Raw genomic sequence first — 20,945 nt, 5'->3', positions numbered from 1 at the left:
CCCGGGCCGGCGGACCCTGCCCCGGCCCCTGCCCGCACCCGCGGGGGACTGCACTTCCCGTCTGCGATATTTTATATATAATTCTTTTTTAAAATTTTCCCTGCTCCTCTCGCTTTCTCGAGGAAGGACGGGTTTTGTAGCACTGCGGGCGGGCGTGCTGCCGGGCCGCCTGCCCTGGGCGTGCGAGGTGGGGCGAGAGGGAAGGAGAGATGCCTCTGATTAGAGGGAAGGTCGTGCTCATCCTCGGCTTCGTCTTTCTGACAACTTTCCTGGCTGCGGTGAGAGGGCTGCCCGTGAGGAAACAGCGCAGCAACAGCCCAAAGGAGAGGAGCTCCAAGCTGGCGGAGGTAAGGCAGCCTTGGGGGAAGGATGAAGAGCCGGGAGGGTGCTGGGGCAAGCCCTCCTCAGCCTCCGCATCCTCTCCCGTGCCCGGGAAGGCTGAGGAGGGCAGCCGGCCACCTGGGCGGTCATCGGGGCTCCCTCGGAGGCGGTTGTGCATCTCCGAGGGGAGCAGCATCCAACACGTGTCCCCGAGGCCAGGCCGCCCGGAGCCCCGGGTGGAAAAGCAGCAGCGGGGAGAAGCAGGGTTTCGCGCCTCCCCTCTTCTGGGCTGTTTCTTCACTCGCTGAGGGGCAGAGCCCTTTCGCGGCCTCCGGGATTTTCGGGTAGCCTCAGGACAGAGGCTGCAGGAAAGGGGCTGATTTAGGTGCTTTGAGATCGGGGCCGAGCGCCGTGACCAAGTACCCGGGAAGATCCGTTGCCTCCAGGGGGCAACATCCCTCGTAGGAGAGAGGAGTCCGGCCACAACCCGACCTGCAGTAAAATTAGCAAGGTTGGTGGCTTGCCAGGAACTCCAAAACTCCGCTACTACAAAAATAAGATGTGACGGATTTCAGCCACCGTGAAATGGTGAAAAAAAAAGCCACCGTTTTGCTTGTGAAACTTTAAGCATAGACGTAGATGCCGGTTCACTCACCACACAAATGCCAGGCAGAGCGTGCTTGGGCTCCAGCTGCAGAGGGAGTAGGGATTTACGCTTGAAATCCAGGAAAGTATTGCAGCCCTGTGGCAGGGGACATAGGATATGGACATCTCTCTTTCGCCCTGGGACGACCCTGGGGCAGATTCCAGAGTGGTCATGCTCCGTTCTCATCCCCACAGCCTGTGGCCCGTCTGGCATCCCCCCGGGCAGGCGGCCTGTGCCCCATCAGCATGCCCCCAGGCAGGCGGCCTGCACCCAGTCCAGCGTTCCCCGGGCAGGCTGCCTCGGGAGCCCCCACAGGCTGTGGGGGGAGGTCCCGGGGCTGTGCCTCTTGCTCCTCTGAGAGCCGGATCCTGGCCAGTGCTGGCTTCAGAGCGTGGATCGTGGAAGGCGAAACTTCAGACAGCAGTGAGGGACGGGGCAGACTGGGAACCAACCAACTGGTGGGACCTGATAGGGATGATGGGAAGGGAACGGGGAAGAAACAAACTACCAGGAGGGCAGGGAGAAGGGTTTGAATAAGAAATAAAGACAACTGAACGGTTAAAACAAGCTGTTTCCATCTTGAAACTCTTCTCTGGAGAAAAAGTGGTTCAGGTAGCAGAGCTGTGTTTGAAAAATACCCTTTCGAAGAATGCTAAAAGTGGGTGAAATGAATAAGTGGGAAAAGTGGCATTAGGAGGAGGTTGAGCAGGACAGGGTAAGAGCAGTTCAGCCCTTGCTGGCGATACACAGCACTATGGGAAGCAGCAAGTTTGATCTGCCGTGTCAGTCAGACTGGCAGAGGAGGTGCCGAGTGATGGGAATATAACTTACTGCTAGTTATTGCCAAAACACAGTGCTGATCTGTGGAGGAGTCATGCCGGCAGCTCCTGTCAGATGCACTCAACTCCATTCCAGCATGAAATCCAGGGAACAAGTGTGAAGAAGGAATCTGCCGTATGGAAAGCCTGGCCAATGGGCAAGAGAGGGCATGGGCTGCATCCAGCCAAGTACCACCAGTCAAGCCTGGTAATGGCTTTAACTGGAGCGTGGACCAAGCAGATGCAAACAGGACTGCTGGGGATGTTACGTGCTGTAGTGCTGGTAATTCAGTTGGTGCTGTACTTTGCTTGTGAAACTTTAAGCATAGACATAGATGCCGGTTCACTCGCCAGACAAATGCCAGGCAGAGCATGCTCGGGCTCCAGCTGCAGAGGGAGTAGGGATTTACGCTCGAAATCCAGGAAAGTATTGCAGCCCTGTGGCAGGGGACATAGGATATGGACAAACTGCATGTTAGGAAGCTGTGCAGGTCCTCACCACGGGACCCTGCAGCGCAATCTCAGGCTCCTTTTTATCTGACGTCTAAAATACATCGGAAAGCAGGGCGAGCTGCGGTCAGTCCCAGTTTGTGAATGGTTGTGAATGGGGAGCGTTGTGCGGCCAGCCAAAGATCACATACGGCACTTACACAGCGCAGCCTCTGTCCCCGGGACCTTTGCTTCTCGCAGAAATACAAATTTACAAGAAGTTTATAGGCAAAGGTTTGAGGGTGGAGGTTAGGAGCAAGGAGGAAGATGAAGAACGGATTCCTCTGGGTGGATCTGTTGGTGCTCCCGTGCACACCCTGCATCCCTTAGGGTACTGGCTGTACAGTTCGCATGGCAGGGAGAAAGCGGTAGGTATTGGCATGTGTCTTCTAGCTGTGTTTTGGGAGGAAATCCTCTGTTTCTGGTGCACGCGGGGGAGAATTTGGAGTAGTCATGCCCGGCTGTTTGAACTACAGCAGAGAGCACAAGCGCAGCAGTATGGTGGTTAAAACAAAAAATCCAGAGTGATTTTGGGTCATATGCACAGATGGTTCCTGTTGCAGCGCTGATAGGTCCTGTCTCTATGGCAGCAGGGCAGCCACAGCTGGAGTATTGGTTACACTATGGGTAATGCCCTACAGATGTGGGTAGAATGAAGGGGGCCGGGAGAAGAAAAACAGAAATGACAGAGCAGAGCAGATAGACAATCAAAACCGTTAAACAACTACATAACTTGGACTTATTTTAATTTAACATCTTTATTTAAAACAAACATTTTTCCTCGGTTTAGAATTGAATGGGAATTTTTATAATCTGTGCTGAGCCTCAGAGTTGCACTTCTATACTAAAATAATTTAGAAAAATTAAAACCATTAAAGTTTTCTGTAAATTTGTGAGTTAGAAAGTCTTCTAATTGCAGGAAGGATGGAGGGAACACAAGCTTTATCTTTGGGCAACAGCCTTATCGTTATGTCCCAAAGTCCTGTACCTCAGTCAGGATCCATTACTTCCAGCCATTACCAAAAGAGCAAGCACTTGCATTTACTCACTTCTCAGCTGTGATGCTGTGCAGAAAAGTTTTGCCTGAGTTACACTGAGCCCAGCATAAGCAACAGATGTAGCAAGAGTATTTTCTATTTCTTCAGTCTATTTGACTGGCAGTTGAAAAGGCAGAATACTTTCTTTCCAAACTGTGACTTAAATCTAATGAGAAAAGATACCTGCTCATTTGGAGGCTTTTTGGCAATGTTTGGCAAGGCAGGTGGGCTCCAAAGCAGCAGGCAGGTGTACAGCAGGGTTTTTAGAAGTGCTTTTGAAGGTTGGATGCATCACACTGATGTGGGCAGAAATGTGGCAGGTCCAAGTGCTGACCCACATCAGTGGCTCTTCAAATTTGGGTAACTGAATACTTGGAAAAGCTTGTGTCCCTTGTGGAGACAAGGGACAGCTCATCAAATTGCTTAATGTTTTGTTTATTTATGAAGTCAGGGGGTTTAAACGCAAAATATGTTTTGATAAACTCACTGGATTTCAAAATATTGGCTTTGAGCATTGTTAATAGATGTTTGGATTCTTTCTGACTGATACCAATCTGTTCCAGTGCTCTTCTAGTAAATAGAAAATAGCTAATGTTCTAACATGCTAGAAATGTAAACGTTAGAAGTGATTAGATCTATGTGAACCAACACAACCACTTCAATAACTGTGCATAGAAATAATACTACCAGTGGTAACAGCGATGGGGGTGTTGGTAGTGAGCATCCCGGCGGTGACAGGGTGCTGCAGAACAAGTCAGCAGTGTTTTATGGAGGGTCCAAACCACCCAGCCCAGCTCCGGTGGGCTTGGTGGGTGCTCCTTCACAGGAGGGAACCGCTCTGAGAGGGGGCTGAGAGCAACGGCAGCGAGCTCCCCGAGGCACCCGGGGGTGTTACTGCAGGGCTGGGACAGGGGCAGGGTGAGGATCCAGGCTGGAGCTTGCTGTCGGAGTTCCCCTGGTCTGAGGCTGTGAGCAAAGCAAATCTGGCATCTGCAATAAGCGATAACAGAGGGCAACAAAAGAAATACCAAACGTAGCATAAAGGCTGTAGTTGGCTGCAAATCAGTGGGTTTGTACAGCACCTGGTATGACTGGCTCCTGGCTCCTGAGAAATAAGGAAACGAGTAACAACAGTATATATTATTTACTGGTTACATCAGGCAGTGAGAGTAGTGAGGGGAAACTAAGTTTAAAACTGAAGGTCTACACCAAGACGTTTTGCTTGCTGATTAAAAATCATCAGTAGCAGTCTTGATTTAAATTGACCTGCTCTGTCTGAGTGCAGGGGAGTGCTTAAGAATTAAATATGTAGCAATGATGTGATGCCTGGCTGGAGATACCAGCAAGTGGAGAGTAACAGAGCTCCAAGGCGATGTGGCGTGTCTGTACTAGATAAAAAGCATTAAAGGGAAGTATCAGCTGGGCTTGAGTGGAATTTGTCAGGAGACTGCAAGTTGGGGTAGCCCTGTCATTTGGGAGCCCTAACGTAGCCTAGACAAACTGCCTGGGGAGACCACTGGGGTGATGGGCTGGCAGGAGCTCAGGAGTGGCTCCTGCCTGCGCAGGCACGGAGGTCTGCAGGAGCCTCCCATGTGCCTCCCCCCAGATCTTGGTCCCTCTTGACTCCCCCCGGGCTGTCTGGCTGAGAAGAGGATCTTGCTTTCCCCAGAGCCATCTCGCCCTGCTGCGGATCTCCAACTTGTGTTGTCACCAATGTCTGCCCTGTGTGGGGGCACTTCACCGCGCTGCTGCCCCGTAGGGAGGGCTCAGCCAGGGTGCGAGTGGGCGGCCGGGTCAGTGCTGGCTGCCTACACAGCCAGATCCCCGCAGCCACTGCGGGCTGTGTCAGTAGCAGAGTCATTTTGCCTGCGGATGTGCTTTTTACCTTTTCATTTCTTCAGCAATTAAGCGTTCTTGTCCCTGGCTTTGTCCTTGGCAAAGGTCGGATTTGTGGGTACAAAACGTGCACTGAAGCATCCTTCCGCTCTGAAAGGGGCTCTTTGTGTGCAGGGAGGTACTTCTCCCTTTGTAGCAAATTTCCTTTTGAGAAGTGCCAAATTATCTTAGTCAACACAGTTGAAAACCCTCCCGCCTGGGGCTGAGGCAGGAGCAGAAACAAAGGGGAGCCGGGTGCAGGGAAGCTGCCCAACAAGGGGGCTTCTTCCCTTCTCACTGCACAAATAGGTCTGCTGCATTCCCATTGTCACAATCAAAGGGGTTCCTGTAAAAGGCACATGTAAGGGGAAGAGATTAGGCATAAATTGCTCCACAGGGCATTGCCCGGCCCTCTCTCTGGGTTCCCAAAAGTGTCTGGCTCTTGCAGACCTTCTCCTTAAAGACAGGCAGGCTGGGGGACTCATCCTGCCTCCAACCATGGTCCCTCCGAGCCCAGCGAGGTGATGGAGGAAGCGTGCTGGGAATTAATTCCTGTTTTCCTCTTGTCAGTGTCTTAGGAGTAGGGAGTGCAAACCAGGGATCTTCTGTTTTCCATAGTATTAATAAATATTCTTCCACTCAGAATAATCCTCAAAACAAGATGCCTGGACACTTCCCAGAGGGAAGCCTGAGGACAGTCTGAGCTACAGTCATGACAGCAAGGTGGCCTGTGCCGTCCAGCTCCTCCAAAGCAAATGTCAGCCAGAGGCTTGGTTTTTATATAAAATACTGGAGCTTGTAGCCAAGAAGCAGGGAAGAGATTGCAGCTGTGTTTTGGTGTGAAAACGTTTCTGTTTCAGACAGAAGCTTGCAAAAGTGCAAGGAGTTTGGGTTTTTTTTTGGTAGTCCATTTTTACAGGGAACCTTCATTGGGCTGTCAGATGCTTTTACATGGCCATCTGTAAAAGTCAGCCCGCATGGTATTGCTTCCAAGCAGTTCAGTTTCTGCACGTTCCCTGTGTGTAGAGACTCCTGGAGCTTGTCTGAGAAGCTGTTATGAGATATACTTCATCTCACTACTTATGAGATGAAGACACCAAAAAGATGGTGACCTACCTGCCTCTGAGTCCCAGGTGGCTCTTGGCGTGAAGGGCACCGATGCCTCCTGGGCTGCAGGTTGGTTTAGTCTCCAGGGGAAGGATACAGCTTCAAAGGGAACAAAATGCGGTAAATTGCTGCCTTCTGCTGGTCCCCGGCAGCGCTGGATGGGTGTGAGGTGGGGACAGCCAGGAAGTGCCAATGCATGCAGGGAAGAGGTGGCAAGGCGTGGGTTTATCTTGGATTAGGAGCTGTTGGTTGGCTCGGCTCTTCCTGGCAGCTGAGCCCCGAGGCGCTCGCCAGGCGAGGGGATAGTATTTGTGGGATGGCCGGGAGATGCTGCAGGAGGTGCCCCACCAGTGGAGGCTCGGCACCTCTTTGCCTCCCTGGGATGTCCTCTCTTGCCACCGCTTCGGTGCTCCCCCCTGCTGCCCTTCCTGCCCTCCCCTTCACCTACAGCCGCTCCCGCAGCAGCCAAAATCCCAGGGGAGGCCAGCTGTGCTATGCCATGCAGCACCTCCAGTGAGACGATTACAGCTCGGCTATTGCACATCTGTGCCCACTCTTGGGACCGGTCGTGGGGTTACAGCTGAGGTCCCGCTGGGAAGTGACCGGCCAAAAGGAAGAGGAGGGGTCAACTGGGGGCTAAGATGCTGAGGAAGTGGGGCTCCCCGTTTGGATGTGCCCTAGCTTTCCTCTGACTTTGGACTTGCCTCTGCAGCCCTGCAAGCCTCACGCTCCCATTTGGTGGGGGGAAAAAAAGTAATTATTTTTTGGTGAGGCACTTAGAAGTAGCAGGAACTGTCGTGGAAAAGCTAATGAACAAGTGAGTTATGAACGATACAGACTGGGGCCAGAGAGGAAGGTTTCCCTACCCCGAGACCCTTTCTCCACCCCACACCAACGTGTGGGAGTCATTAAATCCTGCCACTGGGCTGGGGAGGGCAGCTGAGCTCAACCCCGGACTGGGGAGCTGCAGCCAAGCACCTGGGGCAGGGGCTGCTGGCTGTGAGTCACCCCAGCTTTACCCCTTCAGGAAGTCGAGGTGCAGCATCCCTGCCTGGATCCCTTCCTGTGCAGGGCATGGAGATGCTCCAAGTCCAGCTCAGGTGCCCATTTTGTCTGTTGTTGAAGGGATCCCCGATGGATTTGCATCTGTTTGGTCGGCTGCCTTCCCTGCCCTGCTGCCTGCATGGGGAGAGCAGCCTGTGCACCCTGCGTGGGACAAGGGGAGCAGATGCCCCCTGTGCTCCCGCCTGCCCTGTGTCCCCCCACACTGCAACCTTTTCTAACAGGCTGGGGGGCCAGGGGGAGGCTGGCGTTGGTCTGGTCCCTCCGGTTTCTGCACTTGCTTTGCTATATTTGGGGTTTTCTTCCTTTCGCAGTTTTGCCTGGGCTGCGGTGGGGAAGGAAGCAGCAGCTGGAGCAGTCGGAGGGTTATGGTGTGCAGGCTAACAAATGTGGATCATTAGCTGGAACAAGTTAATGGTTACTGAAGCACATGGGGTTTAGAGCTGGAACAAGTTAACAGCAACTCAGTCCGATGCATTAAGAGCTTACGCATATTACAGCTCAACTATGTTAACAGAAAACATGTACCCTAGCAGAAGCATTTGCCAGAGAGCACCAGAGGATATGGATATGTGTCTGTTCAAGAGAGCACCAGAGGATATGGATATGTGTCCCCCCTCTCCAGGGGACCCCTCCATGCAGTCCCTGCAGGGGCCCTGCTCCCGTACCCACTGCTGTGCTCTATCTGAGCAGCTCCCAGCTGGCCTGGCTGCAGCAGAAGTCTAAGGGGTACCTTCCTCCTCAGGTAAGGGTGCCTTGCCACTGGCTGGGCTCCTCGCAGCAGGCACCACCTGTCAAGGGTTGGCCCTTGGACCTGTGCACTTGGGCAGTGTCTCCGGTGCGAAGACAGCCCCGGCTGCTGTGCTGGGACATGTCAGTGGTGCTAACCAGATGCCCCAGCTTCTCCACTGCAAGGCCTGTGTGGTTCATCTGTGTGGGAGGCAGGGCAATCCCTCCTGGGGGGCAGGTAGGGAGGAGAAAGTGAGCTGTGGTGGACCTTCCTGAGAGCCTTCTCCAAGTACGACATGGGAGACCTGCATCTATTCCTGGCCTTGCCGCAGGCTACCTGAGAGACCTGGGGCAGGTCATTTTCTTTGTCTGCAAAATGGGGGTTTTACAGCATTTGTCTCAGTGTTAAAGAGGGAGAAGGTATTTATGGGAGAAACACCTGCATGTGCTTCTCCCATGCCCACTGAGGAGGGCAACAGCCAGGCATGGCGAGAGGTGAAAAGCCACCGGGCTCCTACTTATCCTCCTTGTGTCACAGGTGACCTGGGGAGTTGGCTGAGGATGCCATGGGCAAGTTTCTCATCGGCGCACCCACAGGAGAGCTGGCTGCAGTGAGAGGGGCCAGGCTGTGCCAACAGGGACACATGGTGAGGAGCACTGACAGCAGCCTGGCCAACCGCCCCGTTGTCGGTCTTGCACAAAGTCAGCTATGCTGTGTCCTTGCTCCTCGCAGTGCTGCGTGCTGCTGCTTCTCTGTGCTATGGTGTCTTCTGCTCCAGGGCTGGCTCTGCCTTGGGGGCAACCGAGTCACCGACCTTGGAAAGAGTTTTGAGATTACAGTTGTCGTGATTGTGAGACATGAAAATAAATGAGACATGAAGAAGCCTTTGATGCTGCCTCCTGCAGCTCCCTACTCAAGACAGTTGGGATGAAGCTAGTTAGAAAAGGGAGTGATTCCATATGATCTAAAGTATTTTGGTAACTGTGTGAAAATTATAATCATGAGGGCATAATAATTATCTTCACAGCCCACAGTTTGCTGCCGGCTCCTGCTGGTCTGTCAAAAACAGGATCTGCCCATGCAAGTGTGATAACTGAGCGTCTTGTCTGTTCCACGAGCACTTGCAGAGCTCTCCCAAAACCTAAAGGGAGATGCTTGTGTCTTTATTTAAAAAAAAAAACCCAAAACCAGCACTCAAGTGCGAGTTGATCCTGAGGTGGACCAGTGAGTAGAGCAGTTGGGAGATCATGGTCCTGCTCTTTACTTGTGCCATAGCCCCTTTGCAGGCAAGAGTGTAACCCAGGGCAGAAGAAAAGGGAGGCAGCTGGAGGTGTCCACTGCCTTAAATTACCTCTGGCAGATCTTCCAGAGCTTACCTGTCAAAACCCTGAGTGACGGCTCCTGCTAAACCACCTACCTATAAGTCTATAGGTGTTGTGTCTGATCATTGGGATTGTGGCTCGGGAGGTCTTACAGACAGTAACAGGGACTGGGTGGCATCTTTGCCTTCCCTATTTTCTCGTAGGTACCCACCAGCTCTTGACACCACTAGAAGCACGCTGTGCTTTGGCACAGTTCTGGGAAATCCGTTAAGCGGGTGATGGATAGCAGAGGTCACTTGCTGGATGTGCATCCAGTGGATTTTCCATCTGGCTGAAAGACTGTGCCCGTGGATGGGTTATGAGCCGGGAGGATCAAACTACAGCCCTCGGGAGGCTAAGGCTGTCTCAGCCGGCTGGGCTAAAAAAGCCCTTTCTTTGAGCAGTGTCTGTGGTGGGGTCATCAAGGAGAGAGCATGCCCAGCACTATGGGAGGGAGGCAGCATGGCATACTGTATTTGTTCTTGTTGATTACCCTGCTGTTCAACCTTCCTTTATTTTGAAGAGGCTTAACAGTGTTACTTGTTAGCATTGGAAAAACCTCCCCTTTCTCCCACTCCCACCAGCGAAAACTGTCCTGAGCCTTTCTGCAAACTACAGCCCCAGAGCTGCTCCCAGACAGGCTGGGCTTCCTTCTGAGGCAACCAACCAGCGTCTCTCTACTTCCATAGCTTTATAATAAAACCTTGCTCTGGAGTTGTTCCTGCCCAGTTTCAGTCCAAAGATAATTTTTTTTGAAAGCTTTCTCCAGATCTTTGCAGCTCGTTTAGGTGAATATGGAAGGAAAAGTTTTATGGTAAAAAAAAAGAAAAAAAAAATTCTGATTTCTATTTTGTACTTGGCTAACTCATAAGTGGGCAAGTTTGCAACAAACTGCAGGACAGATTTTAAAATAATGTTGGAGAGAGCTTGGGAGAAAGAGTAGAAAGACGCTTGTGTAGACTCAGCTCTATTCAGGAAAAGATCAATAGTTCTTCTGGTGGGTTCTTGTTTCAGTACAGCGTGGTAAAACTGTTCAAAGGAAACCTAACACAAGGTGTAATGATTAAGCAACAAAAACCCCCATTCCTTATAATTATAGCCCAGTGCGATACCAGCCTTTAGCAAATACGTCATTTTCTTCACTGCAGTGTTAACAAGCCCAAAGCACAGCCTGAACATTGCCTCTGATCTGACTGCTGTGTGCACAGGTTTCTTTGGTTCAAGCTGAATGAGTTCATGTGCTCACTAATTGGCTCGGGATAGGTGTGGGTGGAAGCTGCATCCTCTGAGCTTGTCCTATGCCAGGGACTTGCTTGCTCCACACCGCTGGTGCACAGGCTGATGCACAGGCTCCAGCAGTGCTTCGCTCCCCAGGGAGTTCTCTGAAGTGTACTTGGCTTGGGTTTAACCCTGTGACGAAGAGCAGCTCTGCTCAGCAATGTATGTAGTTGCAAAGAGCGCTGCTGGTGGGTTCACTGGCAACTTGCAGTGCCTACGGATATGCTGAGGAACACGCTGGAGGGACAAGGACCTGTGGTCATGGTGGCAGCATAAGTGGTGTCCCTGGTTGCCCAAGGGCAGTGCAGCACAGGGCCTAGTCTGTTGATGTTTTCAGGTTTTAAACTGCTGTAGGATCTGAGATGTTACGTCTCTAATAATTTTTATGTAAGAGCTGCAGCACGTGAATGTCAGTCATTTGCTTTCTTAACCCAGGTTTAGTTCAGAGTCTTAGAGAAGTTTATAGCAAAATCGCAGGTTTTCTTCGCTAGCACAGATGGGGTACATATGTGTTGAGCCCAGTGACATGGGTTTGACTGTCTCCACAACAGATACTGCTACTTCCCTTGTTAACTTGTTCCTGTGGTTAATCACCTACAGTGTTAAAAGCATGATCCTTATTCCTCAGTTGCATTTGTCTGGCTTTGACTTGGACATGTTGGTTCCTATTATGTGTTTCTGTTCTGGATTAGAGAATCTCTGGTGCCTGATGGATTATTGCCTTAAAGAACTGGGAAATCAAGTCATTACTTTCTCTTTTTAGCACGACAAACAAATTGAATTGTACAAGTCTTTCACTGGAAAAGTCTTTCCATCCCTTGAAATGGTTTTGTGGCTGCTCTCTTCGCCATCTTCAGATTTCCGAGCAATTTTAATAGAGATGTATGGATTATAAATGGGAAAATATCAGCCTTTGGTCTCTAGAGAAATAGTGTGTGGCCTTTCCCCACACCTTTTCCATACAGCCTGTCGCCCATGTTATGTACAAACTAGGCACGACACTGGGGTGAATTGCTAATGAGTTCCTTCCACTTCCTAACAGCCTTGGGGCTGAGCTTGTGCCCCAAGGTGTTTAGGTGGTCAGTCCTACACGCGGGAGAGCCTGGACTATGTGGGAAGGGCTCCTGGGCTGGTAGGGAGGTGGGTGTGATCCTGTTTATAGCCTTCAGTCTAAACATGGTCTTCACAAACGGAAAGTGCATGCTCTTTCCCAAGTGCTGCCCCAGAGTTTCTCTCGGGTTCCTGCCCTGGAAACCCTTATTCCCAGCCAGGCAGGATATCCCAAGTGAATGAAGGATGAGCTGCGGCAATTTCCCCTTCGGCTTTTTCCTTTGCTTGGTTCTGGCTGGTCACAGGAGAAGGCTGAAGCTCGGCTGCAGGATATTGATGGCTTTCTGGCACTGCACTCTCTGCTTCTGCGGTGTGGTGGCAGAAGAAGGGAGCTGCTGATGACCAGCTCTGCGATGGTTTGCAGCCTTTCTCCTGCACTCCATGGAGAATCAGGGGAGTAGAGTTTTCACTCTGGACAGGCCAGCTCTTCCCATAGCTGATGCACTGCAGTGGCTTAGCTCCAGGCTTGATGGCTTTATCCAGCTGTTCCCTAGGCAAGGCAGAGGAGAGGGTGGGTGTCGCACGGCAGGAGTGCAACCCTCGAGGGCAGCTGCCTGTGTGGCTGGCAGGAGCCCCGTGGTGACACAGAGAATGCCCGTCAGGATTGTGGTGCCATGGATGCTCTCACCCGGAGGGAGCACTGGGCCTCATAGGACCTTGCTAAAATCCATGTCTTGATTGGCTGGGGCAGGGCACTGAGCAGGACCTTGCTCAGGAGGGACACCTTCTGATGCAGGGACAAATTTTAACCCAGTGAAGCCTTGGAGCGATGCAGATGTTAGCAGGAAGGAAGTGCAGTGACCGTCGCTGAAGGACTCTGGGCCATCCAGGGTGGACACCCCTGGGGTCTTTGTGCCCCCGGAGGATTTGGGAGCCAAGGGAGCTCTGTTCACTCTGCAACACTAGCAGCTAGTTCCCCTGGGGCAGTTTTACATTTTCCCTGTGGGAACAGTACTCTGAATTTCTTGAGCTTGTTTGGGCGTAAAATCTGAATTAGGCACTGAGTGTAAGTTTGGAGACTTGGAGTCTGTCCCTGGCTCGCTCGCTCTGATGTCCTTGGGTGAGCTCAGATCTCGTTGCTAGAGGAGACCTCGCTTTCCATGTGTATTAAATTTGGGTTGTCTGTGAAATGAGCTTACCCAGCCTTGATAAGCTCATTGCAAATTAGGCAGGAGCGCCAGCCTCGCAGGGCTGTTGGCAGGCCCTTGTGCAGGGGTTGCACTGGGCACGTGCAGCTGGCAGCAAACCCAGCACTGGCGGGTGGTGTCATGCGGCCAGGACCGGGACACGGCCAGGTTTGCCTGCTTGGCAAACGCTCTCGCCGGGCAGCACAGGCTCCGTCCTCCCCGCAGCCCTCTCTCCTCCGGGCCCATATGGTGAAGTCTGTCACTGGCCCTTCCCCGCGTCCAGCCCGCTCTGGGCAGCAGCCAAGGGACCAGCAGCTCCCTGCTGCTCTTTTCCCTCCCTCTGGGACGGGGGGGTTGCGGGCTTTGATGTGCGGGCACAGGGCTGGGGACAGGCTGTGTGCACTCATGAGAGCCTGGCCAGGCTCCAGCTGCCTTTGAAGTGCTCCAGTGATCAGGATGAAAGGGAGGGGAGTCCTTCCCCAAACCATCTGGCTCTAATTGCAGGTAGAAATGCCTCTCTGCATCCCCCCGTGGGGAGGGGGCACGCCGCTCTCTTCGTTAATCCCGCGGCTCTCGGCTGGGCTGGCGCGAAGGGTGAGAGCTTGGGAACAAAAGGGGGTTTCAGCTGGGCAGCCAGAAACAGGCAGCCACTGGCGGAGATGCTGGGGGTTCGGGCACCTCTGCTCCCAGCCTCGAGCTGCGGGGCCCTGCAGACCTTCCCAGGGACAGCCCGTGCCGTGGGGGGGCTTTGCCAGTTGTTCCCATCTCCGGTTTCTTGGGCGCACTGGAGCCTGCTGGCCCTTTGACTCAGGCTTTTTCATGCTGGCGCGCGCCAAGCGCGGGGACGAGGAACGTGGGAACTCGGCGCGAGCCCAGCCGTTTGGCAGGGTTCACTGGCCGCCTCCCTGCACACATGGCTGGGCGGCACTGCCGCCCCGGTGAGGCTCCCTCCCCACTCCCTGCCCGCTCCCTGCCCGCTCCCCCTGCGCCTCCTGGGCAGGGCTGGCCGCGAAGCGCCACGTGCCACCGCAGCAGCAGCAGTGGTTAGAGCCACTGGCAGCACTGGCAAGTTAGTTTTGTTGTCCTATTCGGCTGGGCATCTTCCCTTTCCCAAGGAGATAAAGGTAACTGGGTTATATCTACCAGCAGTTTCTTTCCCTCCTTGTGGTAGCCTTTGGGCAGCATCTGAAATTTCAATTAAACCTGCGTTGCTTGAAGTTGTCTGCCCTAATACTGACACCACAGAACAATTTATTTAGGTGAGGTTTTCCCCCTTGTCATAAAGCCCTTGTTATAAACTTTTAATATAAATATATAAAATTATTAAACGTGATCTCTGGTAACTCTGTGACCAGAAGCAGCCCTTGCCGTTACCCATCTCCAGGGACCAAGCAATGGCCAAAAAGGGAGAATGAGAAGCGGAAAGCCAGGCGAGATGGGCAATGGGACAGCAGAGGGGTGCAGAGAGGGTGGTCACAGCGATGGGAAGCACCAGCTTGAGCAGACCTGTAGGTTGTTCAGGTGCAGTGGGGCCGAGTCATGGCACAGCACAGGCCACTGGGTATTAACTTGATTAATTAACATGTTAATTGCTGCCCTGATGCTGCAATAAGATGGAGTGGAGGAGCTGTTTGGTGCAGGAGACCAGATGCCCCTTTGCTGGGCAGCGGTTTGCTCCCTGCACAACCACCCTCGGGAGATGTCCTCACCACCTCTTCCCTCTCCAGGTCTCTGCCTCGTCCGACCCCCATTCGGCAGGGGACGAGGAGCTGCCGCCATCGGGCAAGGCACGGGGGCTGAGGCGGAGCGGGCAGGCTGGCCCAAGGCGGCACAGGCGCCGTGGGATGGCTCAGCAGGCTGCCAGGAGCCTGGCGGTGCCCCAGCCCAGCGGTGCTGGCCGGGAGGAGAGCCTGCCCTTCGTGCTGGACCTGCAGAGCTTGCCAGGGCTGGCCAACGTGGACCTGAGCGCCCAGAACCCCAACATCCAGGTGGGGAGCTGGTCTGGGCGGGCCGCGGGGGGATGCAAGCGAGCGCTGCATGTGCTCACCAGCCTCATTTGGTTCCCTAAGAGGAAAGATCTCATGAGCGGGGTCTGTGTGGGCGCTGCCATCTGTCTTCTTGGTAACTACCAGATGCAAAAAGCTGGCACAGACAAGCTCCTTGCTAAAGGAATTTGCTCATGGCCTTTTCCCTGCCTGCCCCCAGTCTCTCTCTGTAGAGCAGGAGCAAATGCTCCTACAGGGGTGAATTCTCAGTTTCTAAGAGTGGTGTTGGTCCCTGTGGGTGACCACCAGCCCCCCTGCACCTCCCGCTCTGCCCCTGCTCAGTCCCTCTGGATGAGGCGAGACCTCTTGTGCTCATTGCGTGGTCGTGTAGCCCAAAGCATCTCTGGCCTCTTGGGCTGGGAACCAGTGCATGGGCTAGTAGGTCTGTCCCAGGGCTCGGCTCACGGCCCTGCCTCATATCTGGCCTCCAGGTGACCATCGAAGTGGTGGATGATCCTCAGGCCGAGATGGAGATGGACTTGTTGAAGGAGACAAGCAATGACTGGTCCCTGACATCCTCTGAGTGGTTGTCCCACAAGGACCTCTTCTGGCCCCTCTTCTGGGAATACACCGACCCCTCTGAGGAGGACGAGGAGGAGGAGGAGGAAGAGGATGACAACCTGGATGTGGGGGACAGGGAGGAGGAAGAGGAAGAAGAGGAGGAAGATTACACAGCAGAGTATGAGGAGGAGGAGTCTATGCTTAGTGGAGTGGGAGGTGACTGGGACCAGCGGTGGCCTGGGCAGAAGAACTGGATCTTTAAGGAAAAATATAATTATGGTGAGTCCTCTTGGGCGTGCGCAGCTGCCCTGCAGATCAGCACTGCCCTCCCCTGCCCTGCCTGACCCTCAGCCCTGTCTTGCTGCAGGGAGAGCAGCCCTGCACCGGGGATCACAGCACGCTGGTGCTCAGCTCCTACTTAAAAAACAAGCAAGCATGCTGAGGAGCAAGGCCAACACCCAGCTGGGGCTGCCAGTGGTCAGACATGCCAGTGTCCCAGCGGGAATTGCCCTTGCATGTAATCAGACTGGAGCATGGACTCTGGCGAAGGCATGCTCAGATGAGAAATACGGTGTAAATGTCTAATGGCAAGTGCTGCTGCCATCGACTCAGGTCCCTGCGGTGACACCAGTGCCAGAAGCCTTTGCCACAGACCTGGGCACCCACCAGGAGAGGAGCTGCAGAGGGCTAGATGGCAGGTGCCAGTGGGCAAACAGACCAGTGCACCACAGCAGCTCCCTCCTGCAGCTTCCCGGCCACGAGCCCAAAACCAGTCAACCTTTGCTAACACGTGATGCTTCAGCATCATGGCCAGTGCATCGGGCAGGTTCGGTGAGGATGGGGATGGGCAGCGATGCCTGTCTGGGTCAGTACAACCGTGAGCGAAGCTGTGAGAACAAGAGAGCCTTTGCTCGGGGGCTGCTTCCCTGGGGTTGCCAGCAAGGACAGGGTTGGCCCTTGGCATCACGTGGCCAGGCACTTCTGTGTGTCCTGGGCAGCACTGGCCCTGCATCCCTGTAAAGGACATCCCAGGGACATGGTAGAGCTGAGGGAGGTCCCAGGTGGCTGCTGGCTCCCCTCCTGCTGAGGCTTTGCTGAGGTCCACCACTCTCTGCCTCTCCCCTGCTGTGCACAGACTATGAAGATGAGGAGGAGTGGAGCCCATGGTCCCCTTGCAGCATCACCTGTGGCAGCGGCAACCAGAAGAGGACCCGGTCCTGTGGCTACGCCTGCACAGCGACAGAGTCAAGGACCTGCGACCTGCCACACTGCCCTGGTGAGCCCTCGGCCATAACAGTGCTTGGGCACTGTCTGACCCCGATGTGGGCGGGCCCCCCACCGCTGCAGGCTGGGCATTGCTCATGCTTCAAAAACTAGTTACGTTTAATGCGATCTGGGCTAATGACCGTGGGGGGTTGTTTCCACGAAGAAGCTCTGATGGGGCTTCATGGCTCCCCAGGCAGTTACGTGGTGCCCAAGGGTGGTAGAGCTGGCGTCCAGCTCAGCGTGCGACCCCTTGCACCTCTCTCACACTGGGAGCTTGAAATCCTTTCCTGAGGCATATTGAGAGCCAGCTCCATCCACTGGGATGCGCATAACCCACAGCCTTGGGTGGGTCTGTCCTGCGTGTCTTGCTGCTGGCCCTTCCTTCCAGGCACAGAGCTGTGTTGCCAAAGCAGTGGCGGGAGACAGGGTGGAGGAAAAAAACCCCACCACTCCTCCTGGTGTTCAACCTGGCTCTTTGGTTTGTTTTATGTTTTCCCTTCTCAAGGAGCAGAGGGGGAAATGGTCTTCCCCACAGAGGAGATGCCTTTCAAAAGCGACAACACCACAGAGCTGTTCAACTCAGGTCAGCCTCTGCGTCTGCCTTGCACTGGGGGCTTCGGTGCCAGACCCCACGGGGGGTGTAGCTGGCTGGTGGGGAGGGCTCTGCCAAGGGCTCCTGCATCTGGTGTCCAGACCTAAGTCACCCGAACCATTGCCACTTGCAGGCTTTGGCAGTCAGGCTGGGAAGTTCTGCCCACAGCCCTGGTACAACATGGTCCTGCTTTACGGTGCAGGGGCTGAGGCCAGCCTGCCGTGTGCCCTCTCCCATGGGGGGAAGCTGCCAGCCCAGCCGCTGTAGTGATGGGTGCCCTGGGCAGAGCCCCTGTGAGGGCCAGCTCTGCCTCAGCATGAAACCCCTTCCCTCTGTCACTGTCTTGGGGATGGAGCCTGGCTCCAGCTTGTCCCAGGAGCCTGGCTGCTCCTGCCTGGCGGTTGCAGGCTCCACTGGTGGTACTCGCGAGTCTGCAGGCAAATGGCAGCTGGGTAAAGCGGGGTGCGAGCTGTGCGTGCCCTCACCCTTTCGGTGCCCTCCCCCCCAGAGGTGGACAGCTGTGAGAAGTGGCTGAACTGCAAGAGCGACTTCCTCACCAAGTACCTGAGCAAGGTGCTGACGGACCTGCCCAGCTGCCCCTGCTCCTACCCGCTGGAGGCCGTCTACAGTGCCGTCAACCTGCGGGATGAGCGGCAGGGCAAGACCTTCCGATGGCGGGACGCCAGTGGCCCCAAGGAGCGCCTGGACATCTACAAGCCCACGGCGCGCTTCTGCCTGCGCTCCATGCTCTCCCTCGACAGCACTACCCTGGCTGCCCAGCACTGCTGCTATGACGAGCACACCCGCCTCATCACCCGTGGCAAGGGGGCTGGCGTCCCCAACCTCATCAGCACCGAGTTCTCTCCAGAGCTGCACTACAAGGTGGACATGCTGCCCTGGATCCTCTGCAAGGGCGACTGGAGCCGCTACCATGCCGTCCGGCCCCCCAACAATGGGCGACGGTGTGCTGACAACCCTGCTGAGGAGGAGTACCTCTCCCAGCTGCAGGAGGCTAAGGAGTACTAGCCACAGCCACGCTCAGAGGAGCCATGGCCACCACCGGCTCCCACTCTGGCCCAGCCTGGCAAAGCCCTGGCCCTGCTCATGGGCTCCTCACTGGCGCCGGGCAGAGCGGGGAGGATGTGCCGTTCGTCTTGTCGCCTCAGAGGGGTGCCTCGGCCCCCCTCGGATTTCCGAGGGCACTGGAGGTTATCGCGGTGTGATCCCTGCTGTGCCACCCGGGGTGGTCCTGCACCGCAGGGTGCCTGGGCTGGCACGCGGGGAGCTGCAGGGGATGGGAGGCATAAAGGGAATGGGGGGCTGCTCCCATCTGCTTTCATTCTCTGCGACCTTTCAATGCAACCTGAAAGCTGAGCGTCTGCAGGGTGAAATGGCCTCAGCTCCTACTGGCTTCACGGCGCATCTGAGGAGCTGTCTTGCTGCAGGCAGAGCTGCCTGCTCTTGCCTGTACACCTGCCCTGGCACACACTGGTCTACTTCTGAAACTGGGGGTGGGTCCTCCTAGGGAGGGGCAGGGCTGTCTCAGCCATGCGTACAGAGCAGGACCTCCCCTCTCCTCAGGTTTTTTCATGTGCAGTTGGAAAGGAGCAGGGAGAAGCTTAGCAAGGTTTCATGGGTCTGGGGGGTGTGTGGGGCAGGAGGAGACTGGCCACCTGGGCTCCCTTGGCAAGACTGCCTTGCCACCACGGTTTTGGCTGCGAAAGGGAACACTGGGTGCCAAAGCCAGACATGGCTGGACCTCAGAGGAGGTCAGCATGGGGGGGACACCACCTGTATGCATTTCAGCCCCTCTGCCTCAGTGCTTGGGGGAGCGGGGTGGCAGCACCCATGCAAGTCCCACCACCCATGCAAGTCCCACCACCAGCCTGCCTCCACGCCTGGACTCCCTGGCAAACCCCCAGCGGGTTTCAGTGCTCAGGAGCACCTGTGACACAGCCCAGCAGAAAGTCCTGCGTTTCCCACTCACAGCCCTGCCAAGGGCAGCAGGCAGCTCAGCCACCGCTCGTGCCATTGCCGGAGAGGAGCAAAAAGCACCAAGCCAAGCTCTCCATGGGGATGGGAACAACTCAGGTGCCTCTGGGAGTACCCAGCGTTGCCCCTCTCTGGTCTGCTGCTGGCCTGGGGCCCTGCTCCATGCTGTGTCTGCGCAGGTCTCCAGCGAGAGGCAGCCCAGAGAAAGCAAGTTGTGGGCGCACCCTGTGCTCCTCAGGCTCGCTGCCTGGCCAGGCAAGCAAGTGTGGCTCCAAAGGAGGAAGACCCGCATGCTAATAATGTCAATACCCGGTGTCTGCAGATCATGGATCATGATGCTCTCCGTTGGCGCTTTGGTCTTACTTGGGTTTTATTCAGCTTTTCACAGGATCATGGCGGTTTCTCCCAGTATATTTTGGCAGCTCCCAAGTTTCCCGCAGACAAACTAGGCTGAGCACCTTTATCCCTGGACATTCAGTTGCTGAACCTAGCAGAAACTGTTCATAGCTTTTATTTAGCAAATTTTATGCATCAGAGGAAATAAAAGAGCAAGTAAAGCACATGTAAAGAAGAATGGAGTAATTTCTAGACTAGAGGTTTCACCCAAGGCTATTGGCTACTCCATGTTTTTCTGCAGGACACTGTTGGACCAAAAAACATCTGTCTGGGTGCAGAGATCCTTGGTTGACTGTCCTGTGCTAGGTCTGTCCTTCTTGCAGGAGCTTTCTCCAGGGCCAGTGAATATCCACGGACTGATAGCTCTTTGGGGAGTCTTTCTGGGAGCATCTTATATACGTTGAGTGTATGTTGATCCTATTGCCTTGGTTACTGATAGAATGTTGCATCCTTGGTCATCAGTACCTAAGACTCCATTGCTGGTAAAACAAAACTATTAATCAAGTTATCACTGAATTATTCTTATTTAACTATTATTCCACACTCGTATCCCCAGACTCCAGTTATGGGTGCTATCAAAACACAGGCAGACACCGTCCGTTTCCCAACACGCGTGCAGTCTGAGATGACCAGTGTTATGTAAAGGGTGAGAAGGAAGACACAACCAAATAAGCATGGATGGAGACCCAGACCCTGGTAAATTTTCATGACCATTACATGTTCCTTAGCCCAAATGGTCATTTGCTCACTAGTTTCTGGTAAAGAGGCAGGTCATAAAGAAGTGGTCAAGAGGGGGTGGCAGTGATCTGGTGGCTTGGTTCTGGGAGCCTGGGATGCGTGTGGGGAGGCTCAGCAGCAGACATGGAGGCGTTTGTGCGGGAAGCAGACATATTGAGCGGCCGAGGCCATGGAAGGATGAGCTTGTTATCTTCTGTCATTCGGCAGAGCATCTTCATATTTCGTCTTCCGTATCATATGTCATCATAACATCAGCAAACTCTCAGAGGAGCTTTATTTACCATCAGTGCACAGACTTCTTTAAAACAACCTCCCGTTAAATGTGCCTAGTGTCCAGTATTGGACCCATGCATGGAAGCAGGACCTCTACAAACAGCCTTTCTTGAAGGAGACTTTCAATAGCTCAGCCAATTTGTTAGACTGGCTGCTTTCTGAGGAAGTGCTCTTATAATAA

At 54.3% G+C, this 20,945-nt stretch overlaps 1 protein-coding gene across 1 annotated transcript; it reads left to right on the top strand.

Annotated features, from left to right (window-relative positions):
- The first annotated feature begins 209 nt into the window (after positions 1-209).
- On the top strand, positions 210-18,391 carry ISM2 (isthmin 2). The gene is made up of 6 exons (XM_009280933.2): positions 210-347; positions 14,689-14,949; positions 15,438-15,786; positions 16,643-16,783; positions 17,279-17,356; positions 17,874-18,391. The coding sequence occupies exons 1-6, from the start codon at positions 210-212 to the stop codon at positions 18,389-18,391; spliced, it is 1,485 nt and encodes a 494-aa protein (XP_009279208.2).
- The last annotated feature ends 2,554 nt before the right edge of the window (positions 18,392-20,945 follow it).

The sequence above is a fragment of the Aptenodytes forsteri genome, unplaced genomic scaffold, assembly GCF_000699145.1.
Source record: "Aptenodytes forsteri isolate BGI_AS27 unplaced genomic scaffold, ASM69914v1 Scaffold193, whole genome shotgun sequence".
Classification (NCBI taxonomy): Eukaryota; Metazoa; Chordata; class Aves; order Sphenisciformes; family Spheniscidae; genus Aptenodytes; species Aptenodytes forsteri.
This window is presented reverse-complemented; position numbering and strand designations above follow the sequence as displayed.

What these genes read in the sequence shown, in the direction of transcription:
- ISM2 (XM_009280933.2), top strand. Translation starts at nt 210, where the DNA reads ATGCCTCTGATTAGAGGGAAGGTCGTGCTCATCCTCGGCTTCGTCTTT. An exon ending in CCCAGAACCCCAACATCCAG is followed by an intron (nt 14,950 to 15,437) that starts GTGGGGAGCTGG and finishes TCTGGCCTCCAG; the next exon opens with GTGACCATCGAAGTGGTGGA. An exon ending in CACAGAGCTGTTCAACTCAG is followed by an intron (nt 17,357 to 17,873) that starts GTCAGCCTCTGC and finishes CCTCCCCCCCAG; the next exon opens with AGGTGGACAGCTGTGAGAAG.